Consider the following 24,470-nt stretch of genomic DNA (forward strand, 5'->3'; position numbering starts at 1 on the left):
GGGGTTCTAATGACGAGAGCATCCATTGGTTTCCTAATCCTATCCAAATATCAGGCGTTATTTCTGGGGTGCCAGTTAAAAAATGGTTAGGCTCATTGGGTGGTCTCACCTCCCATACGTCCCTGTGGATCACCCAGTCCCACATGCAACCCCCCTCAAGGACCCGGGAGGATTCGATATGTGGGGGCCCACACTCCTTTCACTGGCCCATAGGCCTGGAAGGAGCACTGTGAGCACCAGCATTTCCATCCAGAAAATTTCCAAGTGTGCTTCTAGGGACACAAATCAGATGGTACGCCTGAAGCATCCGTAAGGGCAGTGGGCCAAGCTTGGTGCTCAAGATCATTCCGAATGGCCATTAGCTGGTCTTCAGAAAATCCTGCACCTCGGAACAAGCCAGATCCCACTGCAATGCCTTCCCTGCCTCATCAGTGCTTAAGATCATTTTTCTCAGTAAATCTTGGGTCAGAGAACTAAGAGTGGAGACAACATGCAATTTGTCCACTCCAGCCCATACCTGGCTCATCTAATAAGATCAGCAGCCTTTTTCAATGGGCCTAATTTTTCATCATGCTGTTGATTTTTTTTTGTAGATATTCCAAATTGCAGCTGCGCCATTAGTCTCATTCCACAAGTGTTCAGCCACATTTCTTTTTTTCTCTAGGGGAAACCCAGTTCTTTTGCTGTGCTAACCAAATGGCACAGGTTAAATTATTAGTTACAGGAATAAAATCTCCAGTGGCAGAACAAACTCTTTAGGTATATGTTTGATTATTTACTAGAGAGGTTACTGATAGGCTAAGATTTAGAAAAATATTACTTTCCCATCCCCACCCTAAGTTCATTAAGGAGGAGAGGCCAAGGAACATTAAAAGTTTAATTTTCAGGTAGTTTTGGCTAGCTTCTGCAAGCTATTCTTCATGATTTCGTAATCTTAATTCACTTAGCTGTCCAGAAGTGAGGCCACGAGAGGTTACTAGCACAATCACCTTGCTTGCTTGGAGGCTTTATTATGTCCTCAGGTGGAGAGGTTGTTTTCTTAGCAAGATTCAAAGGCTCAGTGGGTCTGTCAGCAGACAAAGGAGAGGTTACCAGCTCTTTTACCTTGTCCTTCACTCCTGCTGTCCAGAAGGAGTAACAACGCCAGAAGGAAAGATAGACCGATCATCAGTCAGAGAGCCATTACAGTGAGAAACATGGGCAGGTAGTCAATTCTTGGCACTTCACAGTGGTGTTGGTAATTAACAGGATTTGATAAGGGTCTTTCAGCATGGGGCCAGGGCAATTCCTCGCTGGTGGACCTCCATGTAGATCCAGTCTTCTGGTTTCAGCGAGCGGCAGAGCTACTGTATATAAAAAGACCTAACACATTTCATTAGTGCCTGGCAATAATAAAGCATTGTGTTATTTATTAAATGAATGTCCATCTGAGCCAAAGCCAGCAGGGCACTGTCGGTAGTTGCATTGGGTGCCCTGGTAGAAATTTTATGAGGGCTGAGTACGGTTTTTCAATTGGGAGTGGCCCTCAAAGGGTATTTGGCCTTACTGGATCTGTGAAGCTGCACTTGTTATAATTTGTCCAGTAAAATTAGGTTACAATCACTGTTGCTACTCACAGCTATGCCAAAGTTTTACAACAGTTTTGGCATTTGCCTTTTTACAAGGAAATACATTACTGAAACTAACACATACTTACAATTACAACATTTAAACATTTAAATAAAATCAATATGCTTAAAATATTTCTTTCTTTTTGTTTGGCAAAAGTTTTTTTTTTTGGTTTTTTTTTTGGTTTTACAACCCAAAACAACACCAATTTATTATAAAACAAAGATTGTACACACCAGGAGTGTGCTTTAGCAAATTTGACTAACTTTTTCATAGTCAAATGATTTTACTTAAATAACCCTTTGCTGATTATTTACAGACATTTCCAAAGAAACCAAGATTTTTCTTTTCATAACATCTTCTTTTAACATTTGTACTTAGTTTTACTGCTTAATTTCCTCCATATAGCGAAGTTACCCACTTCTCTGTGGCTCAACTCCTCACCTGTACACTGGAGATAGTGATATTTATGTGACTCATAGGGTTGTTGTGAGGGAAAACTGATGAATGTCTGGGAGAAGCTCCAATATTACAGTGATGGTGGCTGTAGGAGTACCTAGATAGTTCAGTTGATCAATATTGTGAAACTCTGCCAGGATGCTTATTTACTTGTGTATACATCTGTTGAGGGTGTAGCAGGGTGGTCCCCTGCTCCTGCTCCTGCCTTGAAGGGCTTAAAGCAGTCCAGGAGAGGGCTATGGCTGGGGCAAGAAGCCTGGGCTGATTGGGGAAAGTAGGCTCAGCTGTGGCCATGCCCCAATCAGGCCCAGCTGGTCCCTATAAGAGGCTGTGAGCCAGAAGCCCAAGGAGTCTCTCAATGTTTGTAGAGGGAGATGGACCTGGCTGCAGGGAGCTAGAGACAGGGTACCTGAGTGGAGTAGGGCTGGGGAAAGGCAGTGGAGCTGGGGAACTCTAGCCTGGAAAGCCTCAGGCTGTGGCCTAGCATTGGGCTAATAGGTACTGGGGGTTGCAGAGGGCAGCCAAGGGGTAGGCCAAGGCAGCAGGTCCAAACCCTCCTTGCTAGTGATGAGTAGGCTGATACTGCAGTCTGCCCCAGTGCATGGGGCTGGATGATGACTTATAGTAGCCTTATACTGAGGTGAGCTGGGAATAGTGTGTGAGGGTTCCCTGAGGAGAGGAGACCTTAAGACTGAGGGGTTACTGCCAGGGGGCAGCACCCCAGGTTAAAGGGGCACTAGGGTCCAGGGAGGGACACAGGAGCCAGAGGACAGGCGGATCACTGGCCTGTAGAGGGCGCTCTGGAGCTGGAATGAGCTAATTCCCCGAAGTCACCAGCAGGAGGTGCCACAGGGGTAAGTCGACTTGTCTACAAGGGGGTGTGTACCTTGATGGGTTATCTCACAAGAGAGATTCATATTTGACTTTCAAGGCTTAGAAAGGACCATTACGATCATCTAATCTGACTTCTTGAATAACACAGAATTCTGACATCAAGCCCATAATTTCTGGTCCAACTAAAGCATATCTTTTAGGAAAGCAAGTTGCAATTTTTTCCAATGGAATTTTTTTTTTCCATCAGAAAATGCTTATTTCACAAAATGAAAACACTTTGAAGGAAGTATTGATTTTGTGAACATTTCTGAGAGGAAATTTATTCAAATATTTCATTTTACTTTTTTTACTTTTAAATTGCAATATCACACCACACAACATATCATATCAACAGTCACACATGGACATTCAACACAATCCTTTACCACACATCATCCACAACATACATACACCACACCATCACATACAACACCCCTGTTATAAACAGATAGCTAAGGGTTAATGTTTTTTTACCTGTAAAGGGGTAACAACAGTAACCTGAAACACCTGACCAGAGGACCAACTTGGGAACATAGAAAGCTAGGAGATAGAAAAATCACTCTCAGAGCCGAGAGGGTCAGACCCAAGACAAAGAACAAAGAACTCACACCCCAAAACTTCCCTCCACCCAGATATGAAAAAGTCTTGTTTCCTGATTGGTCCTCTGGTCAGGTGTTTAGGTTACTGTTGTTACTCCTTTACAGGTAAAAGAACATTAACCCTTAGCTATCTGTTTATGACAACCCCACTATCACAACCCCATACAGAACACAACACCACCACACAGATACCATCACACACAACCACTATGTGCCACACCCACAATGCCATGCACCATGCAATGTAAGAGTGAACATGGTACAAAGATGCCTTCTTTAAGCAAAGGTGAGTGAATCTAACATTATCTAAAACAAAGCTTTTCAATCTTCTCTTAGAATATCATGTCTCAGTCCTTAACTTCAAGGTACTTAGGTCCAGGTCCACAGAGGTATTTAAGCTCCATTGAAATCAATGGACATTAGGGGGCTAAATGCCACTGAGGATCTGAGCCTTTAGGATTTGGGCCTGTGACAAAGGAAAGAAAGATTGTCCCTCAGGCACAGTGGAGCTGTCTCCTGCCAGAGGAAGCTCATTTGTTCAGGAGACCATTTTCTTGCTGCTTGATTCAAGACTCTAGACCAGGGGTAGGCAACCTATGGCACATGTGCTGAAGGCGGCACATGAGCTGATTTTCAGTGGCACTCTCGCTGCCCGGGTCCTGGCCACTGGTCCGGGGGGCTCTGCATTTTAATTTAATTTTAAATGAAGCATCTTAAACATTTTAAAAACCTTATTTACTTTACATACAACAATAATGTAGTTATATATTGTAGACTTATAGAAAGAGGCCTTCTAAAAACGTTAAAATGTATTACTGGCATGTGAAACCTTAAATTAGAGTGACTAAATGAAGACTTGGCACACCACTTCTGAAGGGTTGCCGACCCCTGCTCTAGACCCAACTCCCACAGGATCACAAATCACCTGAACCCTCTTTTTGTTTCACTTGAAAATGACCTCCTAAAACCTGCCTTCACTAATGTATGACCTGCTATGAGCTTACAATAAAACCACAAATAACTCTCCATAAGAATCCATATGCACTTTCTCCAGGGAGAAGGATGGAGAACGAACCACATGTGATGGAAGAAAAATTATGTCACTTAATGCACATCTTTAAAATGCTCTGGTGCCACAGTGCCACAGTGATGGGTGTAGTATCAGAATTTGTAGGGCAGAGAAGAGGTTAGGAGCCTCTTTTCACTAATTATGTATGTGCATGAGCGTATTAAGATACCTGTAAATAACCTCCCATTTATCCTCCTGGATTTCAGAGGAAAGTCTGGATTGGTGGTTAGGGCCTTCTCTGGTGTTAGGAATATTTTGTTTCTGGGTTTAACACTGTTATTACATCTCTGATAGAACATTCACTCTCAGTGCAGTGCCCCATGCTGGAGCCGGTGATACCAGAGAAGTGACATTTTAACATTATTACTTTTTGGTGATTCAGTCTTCATCTCTCTCCCTGTTGGTCCCCATGGAGCCACCCAACAGACTTCAAGAGAGAAACATCAGCCCTGGAACAGATCTTCAAAAAGGGTTTAATAAGAAAAAGCGAAAAAGAAAAGCAATGAAGAAATGTTAGGAACACAAAAGCAGGGAAGTTCCAGACTGTCTGATCAATGGGAAGTTACAGGGAACAATCACAACCCCTGTCTCAATCACACTTACATTTCTTGCATCTAAACAAACTGCAATAAAAAAAAGCTGATTCAAGTAGTTCCCAGGCAGGGATTTTCTCTGATACCCCCATGGGTGAATGAACATTTGGGACAGGAAGAGTCTAACCATACAGCATCTACATCCTCACAGGATCTGAACCCAGCCGTTCTGATATTCATGTCCCAGAGATGCCATCATCAACATCATCATAATCCTGGTCATGAGGAGGTGGGGACAGGACGTCACTCTGAGCCCCAGATGCCCGTTCACTTCTTAGCGAGTGCAGACTCCAGCCTGAAAATAGCAAGGAGGTCACATTACATTCTCTACCCATGTGCACTCACATAATGGATGGGCAACATACAGTATGGGCTGTGAATCAGCCCCCGCCCAGAGTTTCCCTGAGTGGGCCTCTGACATGTTTAATCCATTATCTCTCTCTGTTCTTCAAAGAAAACATGTGGGAGCAAATTCTCTCTGTGTTGAGACCTCCCTGGTGCAGGAGAAGTGTGGGGATGGCAGTGAGCAGACAGCTCCCTGATAGGCCACTGGAAGCTGCTGTAACTCCTAACCGCTGGTATAGTCCCTAAGGGACCACATGTCAGCAGAGACCTGGTGACCAGAGTAGGATGGGGACTCTAGCCTGTGGGACATGCCTGGACCTCCTAGATCTCACCTGCCCACACAATGCTTGTTTGCCATTAAGACCAAAGAAATGCACATTTCATCTCTGGGCCCAGGTCTGATTCTATCATAAAAGGGAAATTTACATATAAAAGAGAGTGATCTTAAACCTGAAGCTGAGCCAGTAACCAACCCCACAGCAGGGTCCTGCTCTTCCCATTACCATCCAGAGCACTGACACCTGGTTTAGTGAAAGGAACTTTGGCCCTGATCCTGCCAATGGTCACATATAACTTTGCTGATTTGGACAGTCCCACTAAAGTCAGTGAGACCATTCATGTGAGTAGTGACAGATGAGATCTAGTGTTTGTAGGATCAAGGACCTTATCTAGGAAATCTTTGCTTTCTTGGTTTAAGTCCATTTAACTCTGCTTAGTAAAGGTCAGGGTGGGCATACATCTAACAGTTTGCCAATGACTGTATTGCAGTGCACTGACAGTGACCTCTCGTGGCCAGTAAAGGCTCTTCCAGGTGAGTTGCTAACAAAAGATGTCCCAATACACAGGCCCAACAATCCCATTTGGAGTTCCAATCTAAAATGTGTCGGCTCACAAAGACCGGGAAAGGAGACTCCTTTCAGCCATTGCTTTGGCCAAGGTCACTTCCTTGCTGCATAACCGACATTCCCAACTGGAGACTGTTCCTGTGGATCAATCACCAGGAAACACAGACCTTTCCAGCATTGCCAACCTCAAGTGTTCAGAAATGAGGGGTCAGGCCTCAAATATCTTGAGTTTGGCCTACAAATAATGAGATTTAAACAATTTTTTGGTGCATTTCTCAGTTTTGTTTTGTGATTTCTGAGGCTCTAGGTTAAACTCCAGAAACTGAAACTTTTAGAAAAACAAATATCATGGGACCAATGAAAAAATTGTGACAATTGGCAACTTCGCATTTCCTCACTCACCAGTCTGATCATCTCTGTTCCTGTCGCTGTCCCCATGGTCCACAGTGACTTCCTGGGCACTCGGTCCAGAAACAGGGTCATCTTCAGTGTTAGAAACTTCTCTGGCATCATCATAACCATCCCATTGGGCACCTCCAGACCAGGCAGGGACCTCTGAATAGAGAAATAAACTATGTGTCAGATGTAAAGAATGAGGGATTTATGTATATTATTTCTTATGAATGTAATATACACCTCAGTTTACCTGTTTGATATTATCCTGCCAGACTGCATAGAGTTAAGAGTGCAAGGGACTATTTCATCAAGCCCTGGCAACTGGAAGACATCTAACTTGTCTAAGTAACTTTTAACTTGTTCCCTATTTTAGCCTCTCATGCTACCTCATTTTCACTGGCATTTACTATGTTAGATGTTCATTTGCAACTAAACTTTTTGGTGAGAACTGAAACAAAAAAGTAATTTAGCATTTCAGCCATTTCCACATTTTCTGCCTTTCCCCCCACCCATTGAGTAACGGGCTACCCTGTCCTTGGTCTTCCTCTTGCTTCTAATGTAATTTTAGAATGTTTTCTTGTTACCCTTTATGTCTCTAGTTAGTTTAATCTCATTTTGAGCCTCGGACTTTCAAATTTTGCCCCTACATGCTTGTGTTATTTGAGGGATGCTGTTAATTGTGGAATGCCCATCTATGGCTCCAACCAGGCTAGCCTGGTTAATTCTTCCGAGCCCTAAGTTCAGGATCAGAGAGCAGATTAGAAAATGAAGGCGGGTGGAGCAGCAGTAACCATGGAGTAATGTTTTCAGGAGATGGATTCACTGCTCACATGCATCCGATGAAGTAGGTATTCACCCACAAAAGCTCATGCTCCAATACGTCTGTTAGTCTATAAGGTGCCATAAGACTCTTTGCTGCTTTTACAGATGCAGACTAACACGGCTACCCCTCTGATCCTGCTCACCTTGACCATCTGGAGTCTGGGGGATGTCGCTTGATTCAGGTTCCTCCACATTATTGTAATCCAACTGAGAACCACCAAGGAAAGATCCTTCTGGAACAGCAAACAGCACACTCAGCATCTTCTGAACATACTCATTTCCCCAGTAGGTTTTTAGTTTTCCCATTAAAGGCCTGTTGCCTTGGAGTTTGGGCTGTTTATCACGGAGTTTGTAGGAGAAGTAACGGGTTGAGCCAGGTTCAAAGTCATGGACAGTGTATGAAACAGGAATTTTGCCACCTTTAGCTCCTCATAAATAACAAGGGCCCAGCCCTGTCTCACTGTATAGAACAGCAACATTGTCATGCCCTTCAACGGGATCAAGATCTGAGCTGGTGAGGCACTAACCCTGGACATATTGGAAGATAAAAGCTGACACACCAGACACAACAGTTGTCAATAAAACTGAACTCAATACAGACATGTTTTAAAGTCTCTACTCCTGGGTGAATTCTGTGCTCCTGCGAGAGTGCAGAAAAATAGCCCCCCTGAGATTCTCTTTACTTTCTGCAGAAAATGGTTTCTGTGGAAAAGCAATGAGAAACTGCACCTGTGTTCATTCACTTCTCCCCAGAAGAGTCCAGGGAGAGGTAAATCAGTTGTGGGGGGTGTCTGAGGATTCCACTGCAGACCAGGGATGTTAGTCAGAGCTGGATGGTGGGGAGAGGAGGAGGACAGATATGGAGTTCCACCTCCCTCTCCCCTACATGGAGCAGCTGGAGCTGGGTCAGATCAACCCCTGGAAACTTCCCCTGGCTGCAGAAAACTCTGCACCATGGTGGAGTGTGGGGATTGGTGTGGGGGGTCTAAATGCAGGAAATGAAGCTTGGTGGGATGGGGGAGATGAACAGATGGAGGGAATGGGAGGACAGGGGGAACAGCTCCCTGTACAGTGACCCTCCCTGCAACCACAACGCCCTCCAGAGTCCCTCCTGCATCAGGAAACCCTGTAACAGAACCCCCTCTCCAACCAAGCCTCTAATACCAATTCCACACCCTCTCAAATCTCACCCCCTGCATCAGGAGTCCCCCTCACACAGAATCCCCCACAGAGCCCCCCTCTGCAGCCAAATCCCCACCCACTCCAAGCCTCATCCCCTGCATTGAGAGCTCATTGCTTCTTATCCTATCCACACCTGGACCCTCATCCCACTGAGGCCCAACCAGTTGCACCTGGAGCCCCAACCCACCAAGCCCCACTCCCCTATCACCCAGACCCCCATTTCGCTGAGCCCTAAACATCTTCATTGGGGCTCCCTTGCGGAGTCTCATTTCCCCTACACTCATAACCTCACACCGAGCCTCTGTGCACCCAGATCACACTGAGAACCCCCACCAAGCTTCCTGAACCCAGATTGCGCCACACAGAAATCTGATACTCTTGAGGGAATTATGCACCAAAAAAAATAAATTAAATTAAATTGTGCAAAGTTCGTATTTTATTTCTCAAAATAACACAGTAACACAATAACAATATAGTCACACCATTTTCAATTATTTTGGTAATTTATTTCAAAATACTTGTCAGCAAATAATGGTGTGATTATATTGTGTTATTTTGACAAAATATGCAGAATTTTGCAGAATTTTAAAATATTGTATGCAGAATTTTTAACTTTTTGGTGCAGAATTCCCTCAGGAGTAAGTCTCTTACTTTAAAAGGGGTAGATTTTGACTTGGGCTACATGCTCATGCTGGAGAGTCAGGGGTCTAAGATCATGGGACACAGATCAAGGACTGTTTAGTGATAGGTGCAGTGGCATATTATTGCCTAGGCCAACAAGGCCTAGGCCTAGGATGGCATATTGCAGGGGCAGAAAATTTGCTCGCGACCCCTCCCCAACTCCGCCCCTTCCCCAAATTCTCTGCCCGCCTCCTCCCCCAGGTGGCTGTGCTTCCCTTCTCCCCCCGGCCCCCCCCAAGCTTGCTGCGCAAAAGTCCTGGGAAGGAGGGAGAAGTGAGTAGTGGCGCACTTGGAGGAGGCAGAGCAGAGGTGAGCTGGGGCCGGCGGACGTGGGGAGTAACCCGGGGGGGGGCCAGGAACCGCTCCCCACCCCAGCTCACCTCCACCCCACCGCTGCCATCCCCCAAGCACACCACAGCTCCCTGTCTCCCCCCTCCCTCCCTCCCAGGCTTACCATGGGGGAGCAGAGGTGAGCTGGGAGGGAGGGGGTAGGCAGCAATTTTTTGAGGGCCTAGGGGTGGCAAATTTGTTAATCCGCTACTGGATAGGTGCCAGCTGTTAAATTCAGATTCTTACATGTCAAGTGAATATTTCTGTGTCCTATTCTCTGCAGTTTCTACCCTGGGGGAGGGCACCATGAGCCATGCAGAGAAAGGGTCAGGATTTGATCATACCTTTCCATTAAGAGTTTGGACATAAATCTTTGAAGTGGAAATTAAATTCCCCACCTAGATGTGGGTGTCTGTCTTTGTATTCACCCTCCTTGTTACCTTGTTCTGATGCAGGATCATTTTCCCCCTCACTATCCCCAGTGTAATACTGCAGCTTCGCCACTGAATCATCTGTAAAGGAGATTGGAGAGATGGTAAATGGGATGTTATCACAGTGACAGCAAAACTGGCTGATGGACAATGCTTCCAGGTCTTGGAGCAGGATTTACGATCTTGGTATTTTGCTCCTTGTAGAGAAGATGCTGAATTCACAGCAACTGAAGCTGACTTTCCAAGAGAAATAGCCATTTTTTTGTGGTAAATGTGACTTTGAAGTGGATAAAAACAGACTGGGAAGATGCTGGGAACAACCATATTGACCTCATGAGGTAAGGGAAGGACTGAGTGAGCCCTTTAACATGGTATCCTTGACTGCTGTGGGTTTAATCTGAATCCTTCTCATTAATTGGGGATCCTGTTTTCATTAACACTCAGGCTGTAAGAAACTGTTTAGGGAGGAATGTTTTTCTCCTTCTCCTGAATGTTGCTACTTCATGGCCTGGTCCAGCAGAAAATCATGGCTGAGGCTGCTGGTCTTTGGAAGGTCCAGACCTCCTCAGCCATGGACATGACTCCCGCTTTGTTAAGCAAGATACTTCCCCTCCCCTGCCTTGCTCCCAGAGTAGACCATGTCCCTCCCAGGGTCAAAGCTTATCATCTACTCCCGCCATTAGTAAATAGAAGAATATGGATCTCAGAGGTAGCCTCAAGGAGATGCACTGACCATGCTCAGAGAGCCTGACTATTAGAATATAGATATTCAGGCCTGTCTGCAAAGGCCTATACTTTAAGAATTTAGGTGTATTCTTATCACTTAGTTAGTTATAGAGGTATAAAAGAAAGAATCAAAATCACTGACAGTAATGGCCTTCTCTTACTGTGACAGGCTAAGGCCTTCAGCTAAGATGTAGTTGGCGGCCATAAGCTGGGAAGTTTATGGTCACATCCTCACATTCCAAACTGGTCACACTGAAATAAGGTGCTATTGGGCTGTTAGGAATACAATCCTGCCCTGATATTTCTATCACCTCCAGAGAAAGAGAAGAGCCTAGAAGATGTAAAAGGAAACTTAGTTTGATAGCATCCTGTCTGGCAAGAAATCACTTATCAATAGACACAGCTGGAAAATCCTTATGTCTACATATATGTAGCTGTGAAATCCTCACTTCTGTATTGTTTTGTGTGTTTATTTGCATGGTCTCTGTCTGGTTCTGTGATTGTTTCTGTCTGCTGTATAATTAATTTTGTTGGGTGTAAACCAATGATGGTGGTGGAATATAATTGGTTAAATAACCATGTTATAATATGTTAGGATTGGTTAGTTAAATTTCAGTAAAATGATTGGTTAAGGTATAGCTAAGCAAAACTCAGGTTTCACTATATAGTCTGCAGTCAATTAGGAAGCGGGGGGGAGAATGGGAACAGGGACTGTGGATGGGGGAATTGGGATCATGTTTTGCTAAAGGGGGAAATGAGAACAGGGGATGGGAACAGAAACAGGGATACAGACAAGGCTTTGTAGTGTCAAAGCTGGGAAGGGGAACACTAAGGAAGGAAACTGGAATCATGCTTGCTGGGAGTTCACCCCAATAAACATCGAATTGTTTGCGCCTTGGACTTCGAGTATTGTTTCTCTCGGTTCATGCGAGAAGGACCAGAGAAGTGAGAGGGTGAAGGAATAAGCTCCCTAACATATTGGTGCCGTGACTCGGATGCATCACATCGGATAGGTGAGTGGCAGCCTGTAAGTCCCCCTCCCCAACAGTCCGTGCAGCTGCTTGGAGGGGGTATAGTGAACTCTCTTGATGGTAGTTGTGGGTTCTGGCAAGCCAGGGTAAAGGATTTTTTGGATAAATGGATAAGGAAGAACCAGGGCCCATACCAGGTGCAGGGGTCAGCCTGGGATGAGATTAAAAAGGAAATGGAGGAAGTGTTAGGGGACCCAGAGGAATGGGGGTGTTGCTGAGGAACCCACCCTCCTCTGATACATGGGTAGTGGAAGAAGGTCCCTGCACATGGGGACTGGATGCCTTCCAGGGAAAGGAGGCAGTTCAGTCCACTTGTGAGAGGTTTGAAGTAAGGACAGCAGTATGGGAAGCTGCCAGTAATCTTTCAAGTTTGGTGCTGTTTCAGCAGGGGCTGCTGAAGTGTTGTAAATTAGTTAGGGTAGTTAAAGATGATTTGGCACAACAGAGTTAAGAGTCAGAGGCACAGTTAACAGACCACCTTTAGAGACAGGAGCTGGGACTTGGTCCTGGGCAAGTGAAGGGAAAAAGAAAAGGTTTCAATGTGGAAAACGGCAGGGTTTGCAGGAGCAGGTAACAACCCCGTCTTCTCTCAGAGCCAGGATGAGAACCTGGGGGTAAGGGTTCCCAGCTGTTTCAAGCTGGGGAGCCTACTCTTGGTTCAGAGCTAACTATATCCTTTTCTTCCTTTCCTCCTCCTTTCCCTCAGTTTACTTAATTTGTTGCTGGTAGCCTGTACTTTAAACAGACCTAACAGGCTTAATCGGTTTCTTTCCACCTCTTCCCCTTACTCTCCCCCTGCCTTTCCACACTTTTGTTTTTCTGAAGTTTTAATGGAGGGTAATTTGAATACTTATGTGAAATGTTTTTGGGTTTGTTTGTTTGTTTTATGTTTTGTTTGGGACAAAGGATGACAACGGTCTGCTGTATTCCATTGGAATATTTGGAGTAAAAGATCCATGGGCAACCACGGAGACAAATGTTTTACTGCCTTTTGAACAATCTCAAGGTAAAAACAGCACAGGTTAAGGCAGCTGTGTGACAATAATTGTACTTGGTGGCTAAGTTGTTAAAGACAAAGTGCACTACCTTAAAGAACTAAATGTAGGAGTAAGTGATTTTTAAAAAGTAAGTTAAAAGTTACAGATACCTGTTGCAAAAAGTGATAGTACATGGTTTGGAGGAAAGTAAACATTTGGGAGTTGTGAAAATGGTACAGGTAACTGTGAATATGTTAAAGGTAACAGTCGTGATGTTACAAGAAAAAAGTTTTTGTACAAGATGGGAGTGTAATCGGGGTACAGTTGTGTAAAAAAAGTAATCACAGTGCAAGGGATGTTAGATAATATAGAATTGTGTGTTCATAAGAAAAGGAAAAGGGGAGCAATGATGGGAACACTGAGCCTTGGGGTCGCTCTGGGATATGGGACTTTCACTTTGGGGATGCATGAAAACTGGGCATGGGGGAGGCAGTCACACCTTGTGTAAAATTAATATTGCTAATATAATGGAGGTTAAACTTTCCCAGGACATGTGCAGTATATATTGGAGAAGGGGTAAAATAAATGCAAACAAAATATGGTACTTAATTAAAATCCTGTTAGGGCTCCAAAAGGAGCCATAGTAGATTGTGCATTCTTTTTCAGATCTTTGGAGCAGTGTTTTGGAGCAGGAGATAAAAGTGAAAAGTAATGAGACCTCTAGTGGAAGTGGAATGTGTCCCTTTTAAGACAGTCTCTGAGCTGCTGATATCTTTGGATCCAGAGGCAAGCCAAGAAAGACTCTGTGTAGATGCAAATTACCTAGCTGACAGGGGAAGGAGGAAACTGCCCTTTGTAGCACAAAGAACCTGAAAATACATCTGGTCAGGAAACAAGATACTAGAACTCAGATTATGGCCCTCCAGAAAAGGGAAGGTGAAAAAACAAGTCAAGCCTGAAAAATAAAGAGAACAGGTTAACCCTAAGGAGTGCATGTACAGAGTAAAAATCCGAAGCTGTCTCTCAGCTATTACCTGAGAATAAACTTAAAGCTTGGTACAGCAGAGAAACTACTGCAAATCTGGTCTGTTGTACAAGAGGGGAAACTGAGGCACATCATCTCATACATTTCATAAATGACCAGTGAGTGGAGTAATTCACTAGCCTGACTATAGAACAAAATAAGTACAGCCTGGAGGTAATTCTTCTGTTTTTCCTGCAATTAGCAAGGAAATTTGTAAAAGGAATTGGTATTATTATTAAGCAATAATCTGTCTCCACCAGTGGGGTGGAAATTGTTTCTTTTGTTTTTCAGACACTCTACAAGCAAGCTAGCGCCAGCGGAAGAATAACCCAGAATACCATAGATCTATGTTTTGTGGTGCTTGTCTTGTTGCTAGCATGACACAGGGGATGGCTTCAAAAGACTGACCTGGGAGGGGAGAGGGAGATGTGTATGGGAATTCAAAATGCTCAGCTAGGAGGCCAACACCTGTGTAATGGCTACTATGGTGCCTGGAAATAAAATGGCAACTAAGATGGGCCCCACAAGCCCTATGGGAATAATGAGAAGGGAAGGAGCTCACTAGGAATCAATGGAAGGGTGTCTAAAATGGCATAAACCAAAGAAGATATTTGGCTGTGCCTCTCTCCTATGGAGGAGCAGGATCAATGGCCTATGGCAAGCGGTGGACAATTGAGTGTGCTGTGTATGAGGTGTTTTGCTGGAAATGTACATATTACTGGGGGCAAAATTACACCAGCCCCAACCAAACTACACACATCTACATGCTGCTATCTGGACTTCGGTGCACAAATGGATCTGTAAATCTTATTGCTGTGAATAATCGAACCAGGGCATACTGCCTGATTCCATACCAAGTGGTTAAGTTGGTTTGGACAATAACCCATTTCTCTGTGGACATTCAGTGGACTTATAATATGGACAAAAGCACGTAAAACTTGCAGGGGCAGCTTGTTGCAGGTGCCAGCAACAGGACACATTAAGATCTTAACCCCGTCGAAGGAGAAGAGGCAATGTTTTGGTCGTGGCTCAGACATTGGACCATACTGCAGTGGTCAGGACTCAGTGCTGCTGTGCATTGTATATTGTTAACTGTACTTGTGTTACGCTGCATATGGAGATAACCTATAAGTAATTTAGTAAGCCCGCCCCACCCCACAGTGTGCAGGACAACCCTGACCCAACTTTCTCAGGCCCAATGTAATGGAAAGTCTGGAACACTAATTGGAATAGGTGTGGTACGCCCGTACGAGAGAAGGTGCAGGGCACTGTACTACACAAGGGGCAGTGGGACAAATGGAATATCGACACCTTCCAACTTGATGCCTGGCCGTATCAGGAAATGTGTCGCCATATGTCCTATGCTTTTCCAGGGATATCTGGGCAGAAGGATCCCCAAAAAAAAAAAGAAAAAAAAGGGGTGGAGTGTTAGGCTATAGATATTCAGGCCTGTCTGGAAAGGCCTATACTTTTAAGAATTTAGGTGTATTCTTATCACTTAGCTAGTTATAGAGGTATAAAAGAATCAAAATCACTGTCTGTAATGGCTTTCTCTTACTGTGACAGGCTAAGGCCTTCAGCTAAGATGTAGTAGGCAGCCATAAGCTGGGAAGTGTATGGTCACATCCTCACATTCCAAACTAGTCACATTGAAATAAGGTGCTATTGGGCTATTAGGAATACAGTCCTGTCCTGCTATTCCTATCATCTCCAGAGAAACGGAAGAGCCTAGAAGATAGCATCCTGTCTGGCAAAAACTCACTTATCAATAGACACAGCTGATAAACCCTTATGTCTATATAGATGTAGTTGTGAAATCCTCACTTCTGTATTGTTTTGTATGATTATTTGCATGGTCTCTGTCTGGTTCTGTAATTGTTTGTCTGCTGTATAATTAATTTTGTTGGGTGTAAACCAATGAAGGTGGTGGAATATAATTGGTTAAATAACCATGTTACAATATGTTAGGATTGGTTAGTTAAATTTCAGTAAAATGATTGGTTAAGGTATAGCTAAGCAAACCTCAGGTTTTACTATATAATCTGCAGTCAATCAGGAAGGAGGGGTGGGGAATGGGAACAGGGACCGGGGATGGGGGAATTAAAATTATGTCTTGCTAAAGGGGTAAATGGGAACAGGGGTTGGGAACAGTAATAGGGACACAGACAAGGCTCTGTGGTGTCAGAGCTGGGAAGGGGGACACTAAGGAAGGAAACTGGAATCATGCTTGCTGGAAGTTCCCCCCAATAAACATTGAATTGTTTGCACCTTCGGACTTCAGGTATTGTTGCTCTCTGTTCATGCGAGAAGGACCAGGGAAGTGAGAGAGTGAAGGAATAAGCCCCTAACACTGACAATGTGCTAAACTGAGAGCAGCATCTTCCCAGTTGATTAACTTTGGGCTTGTCTACATCACAAAGTTGCAGCGCTGGTGAGGGGGTTACAGCGCTGCAACTTAGGAGGTGTACACATCTGCAGGGTATCACCAGCGCTGCAACTCCCTGTTTGCAGCGCTGGCCGTACTCCCGTTTTGTCTCGGGTGTAGAGGATCCAGCACTGGTGATCCAGCGCTGGTAATCAAGTGTAGACACTTACCAGCGCTTTTCTTGACCTCTGTGGAATAAGCAGGTATCCCAGCATACCTGAGGAAGCCTCTGGTAATCAAGCTGGTCTCCTTCCCCGGTTTGCTCTCGCGTTCCCCGAACCCCGAGCAAGCAGGTCTCCTTCCCCGGTTTGCAGGGTGGTTCGGGGAACGCGAGAGGAAACCGCGGCGAAGCTGGTCTCCTTCCCCGGTTTGCTCTCGCGTTCCCCGAACCCCCGTGCAAGCAGGTCTCCTTCCCTGCGGTTTGCAGGGTGGTTCGGGGAACGCGAGAGGAAACCGCGGCGAAGCTGGTCTCCTTCCCCGGTTTGCTCTCGCGTTCCCCGAACCCCCCTTGAAGCCACCCAACAGCGCTGCAGTATGGCCACATCTAACACCACTTGCAGCGCTGGTTGCTGTAAGTGTGGCCACTCTGCAGCGCTGGCCCTATACAGCTGTACTAATACAGCTGTAACAACCAGCGCTGCAAAATTTTAGATGTAGACATACCCTTTTTGAGTCAAAATGGTGTAAACAGACAGGTTTCTGACTCATAACTAGTTACCTTTCAAGGTTGCAGGATGTACAGATGGGACTGATTGTCCTCAGAATGGGGCTAGAAGAGTTTGCTTGGGAGGAAACTCATTCATTTGAGTCCAGTAATTGGCAGGTCTCTCCACAGACCCAGCCCCCATAGCCATCCAGGACGCACAGGGCTGAAGGCTGCAGGGATTTAGCTCTGAGTCAGAGTATTAGGATGGGAAATGCATTGGAGATTTGCTCCCTCTTAAGAATGACACACAGACCTGAGCGACCGAACATCTACTTCTTTCTTATCAGGTTATAATCAATCTCCTCGTACACGGCCTCAGAGAAAGGGTCCAGGGATCTTCTGGAGCCTGAAAACAAAGGGCAGAGTTTGCACAGAGTCAGAAGCTAGGGCTGGGAACCCTATGACATCATCCAACCCCTCCTCCTGGGCCCAGTGCAGGACGGTCCCTACAGCACATTCCCACTGCTCTGTCCAACCTAGATTTGAACGTCCCAGGTGACAGGGACTATGGCCCTTTGATGTTTGTTCTATTGGCTATTTCATTGCCATTAAGTTTAGCTTGGTATTCAGCCTTTATGGTCCCTTGATAAATTTGTCCTGCAACTCCTAGTACCACACAAAATCATACCTCTTCCATCCTGGTGCTTACACCTATGAGTAAAATAGTACTTATATAAATATATATTTATGTACTGCCTGGAGACTATCTGGGGAATACTAAGCTACTATTTGTGCAGTGCTTTAACAATGGAAAGTGCTATCTACACAAAGATTCATCCACACTGCAATCTGGAGGGGTGATTGCAGCACTGCATGAGTAAACACACCTAAGCTGGCTTTCACTGCTATTGTTATGCCACCTAGGTTTCACCTACTAGCATGTCAGGCTTCTGTAGTAGATACTGACTGGCTACAGAGATTCCCTTCAAGCTCGCTGCTTGTGTACATCTTAGATCTTTTAATACTCTGCCAGATATAGCTGATGTTAGCTGAAACACCTTACGTTACACACAGTGCCACCTTGTGTCTGAACAGTATAATACAGTTAAGCATTCCTTTAAGTACAGGAATACTTGTGGCACATTAGAGACTAACAAATTTATTTGAGCATAAGCTTTCGTGGGCAACAGCCCACTTCATCGGATGCATAGAATGGAACATATAGTAAGGAGATAGAGAGATAGATAGAACATGAAAAGGTGGGAGTTGCCCTGCCAACTGTAAGAGGCTAATTAATGAAGATGAGCTATTATCAGCAGGAGAAAAAAAAACTTTTGTAATGATAATCATGATAGCCCATTTCAGACAGTTTGACAAGAAGGTGTGAGAATACTTAACACGGGGAAATAGATTCAAGTTGTGTAATGGCTCAGCAGCAAGGGGGATATCGGATTTCATGGGGAAGGGTATATTTCATGGTCTGTGACACATTTTTAACATCCGGGAAACTGGCAGGGCCCTACATATTATAGATCTCAGAAACAATGGCTCTTGATTGTCTGTAATATGAATCAACTCCCTGACTACTTTGATGCAGCAAACAGCAAAATGTCAATTTTTTATGCATTTATTATACCCTGAGCCTTTGGGTGGACATTCCTCATCTCTTGGAATATGAATTTGTCCTCATCTAATGCATTTAGACTGTAAGGCTTTTGTAATTGCTTGGAATTCAATCTTCTTAGCCTGGGAGTTCTGTCTCCTCACCTAAGCAGTCTTATGGGAATTACTTGCATTTATTAACAGCTTCTAAGCTAGTTCCTTGTTTTTCAAGTTTGACAAGTTGCTCTGGGTTTTGCTGTCTAATCAGCTCAGATTGCTTTTCTTTTTGAATAGCAATGCATAGGGTGAAATCTGTTTTTAATTGTAGCTGCTCTGAAAGATTTCTATCTGTTAACTGAATAACCACTGCGAGCCTCAGAGACTAACAAATTTATTTGAGCATAAGCTTTCGTGGGCTACTCAAATAAATTTGTTAGTCTCTAAAGTGCCACACGTAATCCTGTTCTTTTTGCGGATACAGACTAACACGGCTGCTACCTTGAAACCTGTCACTATTAGCCTGTCTCTGATATTTTCGTATTTTGCTGTTCCAAAATCACAGTTTTCAGCCAAGGCATGCAGAGCTCTAATAAATCATTCAACATTTTCCTCTAGTCCTTGAATTCTCTGGTGAAAACATGCACTTTCATAAACCACATTTCTCTGAGGTATAAAGTATGCATTCGACTTATCCAGAGCCCTCTCACGGCTATCTTGATTAAAATCATAGGATTTAAAGTTATGCTCTGCCTGCTTCCTCATAGCATAAATTAAAGGGCATACTTGTATATCATCCATTTCCTTATGTAATTTTGTAGCAATTTGAAATCTTGCAAAATGCTGCTTCTAGTCTGTCCATAGTGAAGGTTTATCTAAGCTGAAGTTCTCTGGGGCAATGAAGAGAGGGATTTTGATGAGATCCTACAACCTCTGTTTTGTTTTGTTTTTCTTGGTCTGCAACCTTTTTTTTGCTGTTTCTTCTCCATGTAACTTCTGTTGCTGTTTCCCTTCTGTTCTTGTTCTCCTCTGGCACTGCTGAACTTTGGACACCATGTCATGTGCACCTTTTACAAATAGGTGGCAGGGCTGCTATTAGCTGGTACAGTGGTATTAGTGGTACCACTGATGGACCAGCTATAGAGCTTCATTCCTAGATAGATTCACACCAGATGTGTTCTCTATAAGATCCCTTTAATGCTCTTCATGGCATGGCTGAGGTTAGTTTAAGTAAATTGCAACACACAGCACCACCTTGTAGCCGAACAGCATAATACAGTTTAGTCTTCCATTACACTGCCAATGACCCTCTCCTAAGCTACCACTTCTCTTGCTTTTGCAGAGGCATTTCACACAGTGACACTAATCAGCACTTCAACTTTGGGTCGAGGGAATTGTGTGTCTGAGGTCTTTGTTTTCTGGCTGCCTGCTTTCTCTGAGCTTTGGAGAAGTAGTTTCTACTTTCTAGTCTTCTGTTTCTAAGTGTAAGGACAAAGAGATCAGATAGTAAGTTATATGGTTTCTTTTCTTTGGTATTTGCATGAATATAAGTGCTGGAGTGCTTTGATTTGTATTCTTTTTGAATAAGGCTGTTTATTCAATATTCTTTTAAGCAATCGACCCTGTGTTGTGTCATCTTAATACAGAGAGAACATTTGTATGTATTTTTTCTTTCTTTTTATATAAAGCTTTCTTTTAAGACCTGTTGGAGTTTTTCTTTACTTCAGGGAATTTAAGTCTGTACTCACCAGGGAATTGATGGGAGGAAGAAATCAGGGGAAATCTGTGTGCGTTGGATTTGCTAGCCTGATTTTGCATTCCCTCTGGGGAATAGGAAAGTCCTTTTTGTTTCCAGGACTGGAAACGGAGAGGGCACCTCTGCGCTGTGCCTTGGCATTTTGCACTTGCACCCCCAGGATGATTAAGACCAGGCAGAGCAGGGCCCCCAGGATAATGCAGATGATCATGGGCACTGTGACTCTTTCACTGTCAGTCAGAGGGCGGCGCGGGGGAGCTGGATGAAAATGAACATACAAAAGAGAGAGATTATCCTGTGAGAGTCGGGGAGTGGGGGGGCAGGGAGCTCCCCAGTCACTCATTGCATGGCTCAGACAGCAGGTTAATGGGCTGAGACACAGTCTGTGCACCATGGAGGAAGCTCACAGGCAGCTGCTTGAATCATGGGCCCTGCCCTGTCAACTGGAGTCCTGCTCAGCACCCAGGTGTCATTCACCCTCAGATGTCATAGGCCATGGAAAGGAGCTCCTTTCCTCAGTCTGCAGCTTGCAGCTTGCAGCTCCTCCTCTGTGACCCAGCACCAGGGAAATTTAACCCTCGATGGAAGGAGACAGATGTTTTACCTGTTCTAGTCAGTGAATCTGTCCTCTCTGTCACACCTGCAAAGGGAAAGGGAGGAGAGTTGGAGTCTGGAGTGGCGGGGGGGGGATGTTTGTTACCAGGAGAAGGGGTCCTCTGAGACTCCCTGGGGGTCTCCAGCTGTGACCTGTTCTGATTCCCAGAAACTCCTGCACAGCAGCATAGGGTCTGTATGGTAGAGATTTTGGGCCAAACTTAAGTCCACTGTGCTGAGAAAACTAGTAACAAACCAGGACACTGGGGCCTGTAATGGATGCAGGGGTTATGTGGGCTGATGCCTGAGCCAGTGTGACCCCACAAATGTCCCACCCAACAGCCTCCTGATGCTCCTGCACACAGGAGCTGGGAGGGCCTGATCTCGGACCAAGGAGGCAGTTGGATCCATCCCCTTTGTGAAAATTACAGCATGTAGCAGAAACATCTCCTCTCACTCACCTGAGCAATTCACAGCAGCATCTTCCTTATGGTCACAGTTACTCTCACCCCAGGGCTTGGCAGGACAGTCCCAGACAGATGACTCTGTCCCTCGGCAATTCAGCATCTCCACCCAGATGGGACCAGTCCCCTCGCCAAATGCAGCCTCGCCCTGGGCAGATACAGCAGATCCACAGCCCAGTTGTTTACACACAACGTTAGCATCTGCCATGTCCCAGGAGTCATCACAAACTGTTCCCCAGGAGCCACGGTACCAAATCTCCACTCTGCCCGAGCATCTGTCCTCTCCTCCCACGACATGTAACTTCTCCTGGTCTGGAAATGCAGAAACCTCAATGTTATTGAGACAGCTGGGAAAGTCCTTAGGGACCAAGAGTGAGACAGTGAGAAGCAGAGATACCTGTGCAGCTTGTAGAATTCGGGCATTCAGCAAAGAAGGTCTGAGATGTTTTTTGTTTTATTCCTGTGGATTGAAAATTATGACATAGACTGAGAAGCATGTGGGATGTAGGAGAGAGTAAGGTTATTGGTATATTAAACTTCTAAATTACAGCAATTTCATAAGCTTAAATTTAAATCCCTAGGAGGAGGTAGCAGGAACGCTGATAGACACAGAGAACAAAGAGATAGCAAGAAGATTGGGCAAGTGCTTAGGGAAATGCAGCAAAGTACGGAATGGAACAAACCTTGACTCCTGATCAAAGGGTCCCTGAGCCAGAACCCAGAGTAGAGTCGGGGCCTGGTTTCCCCAACCAGCCACTGAGGAAGTGGCACCATAGGAAGACTGGCTGTGCCTGTTTGGGAGAAAAGACTCCCCCCACCCAGAAGTGCAAACCACAATAGTGACGTAGCTGGAGGGCTGAGTCACGAAGAGACCACAACAGCTCCTGGATCAAGAGAGCAGCTGCAGACAGAAAGACAGAGATAGAGGGATGGTTTGCAACCATTGGGAGAGGTATAGACCTGGCGAGCTAGTCCCCAGAACAACCAGGAGGAGGGTCCGTACTGCGGTGACTAGAGCACCCCCATCATACCTACACACGGACACACTTTTGGGGAATTCTGCTCCTGACCCAGATTTCACAGGTAGGGTTTCAGGAATCAGCACCTGCAGCAGAGCAGTCTCCAGGCAGCCTAAGAAGTGCAGCTGGCCTGTAGTAGGCTGCCTGATTGATGGAAAGTTCTGCAGTGCAGCTCTTGAGTCCAGCAGCCACAGCAGCCACTCAGCGACTGCTCAAAGCATTTCCCACAGCTGCAATACCTCCTGCTCCAGCCTTGTACCCAGCCTTGCTCTTGCTTTGACCCCAGACTTATCCTGCCCTTGCCTTGCTCCAGGTAACCCGATCCTGACTCTCGCCTCTGTTTCCTGACTTCTGACTTTGGCTCTGACCCCTGGCTCTGAGTTCTGAATACCAGCTCCTGCTCTACCCACTGTACCTGACTTCTGCTTCAATCACTCACCACAACTGTCTATGTCCTGGTCACTGACATTGGGCCCATCTCTGATTGTTTAGCCCAAAAGGATAACCACAGAGATTCTCAAATGATGCTAGCTAATGGGAGGCATTTGTGGGCTCTCACTAAGTGATTGCACTGTGTGTAACACAGCTTGTATAAATAACTAATTCCCTTGTTTTCCATGGGCCTCATTCTCATTCTTAGACTGGACAATAGGTCTGTGTCACTGCTGAAAATGAAAAACTGTCTATTCTGAAAAGTAAATACATGCAAAATTTCGATAACTTCCTTTCAATGAGTTAAACACGTAGAGGGTGCATGGATGTGTACAGACAGTTTCAGAATTACCACTGCAAGAAATATGGGTCTCTTCTGCACGGTTATCACAGGACTGCTGTTTCCACATGCCTGATGGGCACTGCCAAAGGAATCTGTGCTGCTCACTGCATGCAACATGGTCCAGCCACGTGGGACCAAAACCTTCTCCATATGCAAAGTCTCTTGCTATCTGCCCTCCGTCTCCACAGTTCAATTGTTTGCAGACAATTGCTGCAGTGACTCCAGGCATCCCATTGGAGCAAACACTGCCCCATGTCCCATTGTAGAAAACCTCCAGCCGTCCAGCACAGTCACTGTCACTCACCAGCCTCAGATCTGTGAATTCTAGAAGGAAATGCACAAAAAAGGAATTTAAATCTTTGATTCTAAAAAGAATTGGTGTATAAAGAGTGAAATCCCAGCGATTGCTAACAATCCTGTGCATTATTTTGCAGACACAAGTGCCAGAGACAATCACTCCAAGAATCAGAGACTCTTCTGGACATCACAGGTCCATTAGAAAAACAATGGTCACCTCTGAAAAGTCACCAGTTCCCAGCAGTTACGCACACTGATATCTGCAATACAGCAGTCACTGCCCTCCCAATACTAGAGGTATGCTTCAATATCTCCAATACCTCTGGGTGGGAATTGATGGGAAATGGTGACTTTTTAATCATGATCCCTGTAGGTAGGTAGGAGAGACAGCAAGGGAGAGTCTAAATCATTCTCAGCTTTCTCCTCAAATATCTTCCCTCTTCATTAAATTGCCTGGTAACTAGATTCACAAGAGCATTCCCAGACCAGACCTGAGCAGAGAACTCCTGCATCCTCTTTGTGTCTGCAGTTGTGCTGGCCCCAGCCCCTGGAAGGACAGGCCCAGAGATCAGATTCATTCCCAGAGCAGTTCACATCATCCAGCCAGATCTGCCCGGATCCTTGCCCATAATGAGCGGAGATAGTTGCATTGATGGCATGTCCACATCCCAGTTGTTTGCAAATTACATTCGAGTCTGACAGATCCCAGGAATCATCACAGACTGTCCCCCAGCTGCCATTGTAATAAATCTCCACTCTCCCGGCACAGCGACCTGTCCCATTCACCAGTCTGATCCGCCTGCTTCCTGCAAGGATGAATCTCAATTGTTAATATGCAATATAATAATAGCTGAACAGCTTCCAGGCAAATTAATGATGCAATGGCTGAGATACTGAAATACTT

General features: G+C 45.1%; 2 protein-coding genes across 2 annotated transcripts in view; both read right to left on the reverse strand.

The window, feature by feature from the left end:
• Nucleotides 1-4,395: 4,395 nt before the first annotated feature.
• LOC115636912 (antigen WC1.1-like) overlaps nt 4,396-24,470 on the reverse strand; it is a 710,101-nt gene continuing 690,026 nt past the window's right edge. The window contains exon 17 of the mRNA XM_030537633.1: nt 4,396-5,496. Within this exon, the coding sequence (XP_030393493.1) occupies nt 5,378-5,496 (119 nt within the window). The 3' untranslated portion in view covers nt 4,396-5,377. The remainder of the gene's footprint in view (nt 5,497-24,470) is intronic.
• LOC115636921 (scavenger receptor cysteine-rich type 1 protein M130-like) overlaps nt 21,718-24,470 on the reverse strand; it is a 53,045-nt gene continuing 50,292 nt past the window's right edge. Inside the window, exons 7-9 of the mRNA XM_030537643.1 lie at nt 24,058-24,372; nt 23,279-23,593; nt 21,718-21,935 (exon numbers count right to left, since the gene is read on the reverse strand). Coding sequence (XP_030393503.1) covers nt 21,835-21,935; nt 23,279-23,593; nt 24,058-24,372 — 731 coding nt within the window. The 3' untranslated portion in view covers nt 21,718-21,834. The remainder of the gene's footprint in view (nt 21,936-23,278; nt 23,594-24,057; nt 24,373-24,470) is intronic.

The sequence above is a fragment of the Gopherus evgoodei genome, chromosome 1 (assembly GCF_007399415.2).
Source record: "Gopherus evgoodei ecotype Sinaloan lineage chromosome 1, rGopEvg1_v1.p, whole genome shotgun sequence".
NCBI classification, from domain to species: Eukaryota; Metazoa; Chordata; order Testudines; family Testudinidae; genus Gopherus; species Gopherus evgoodei.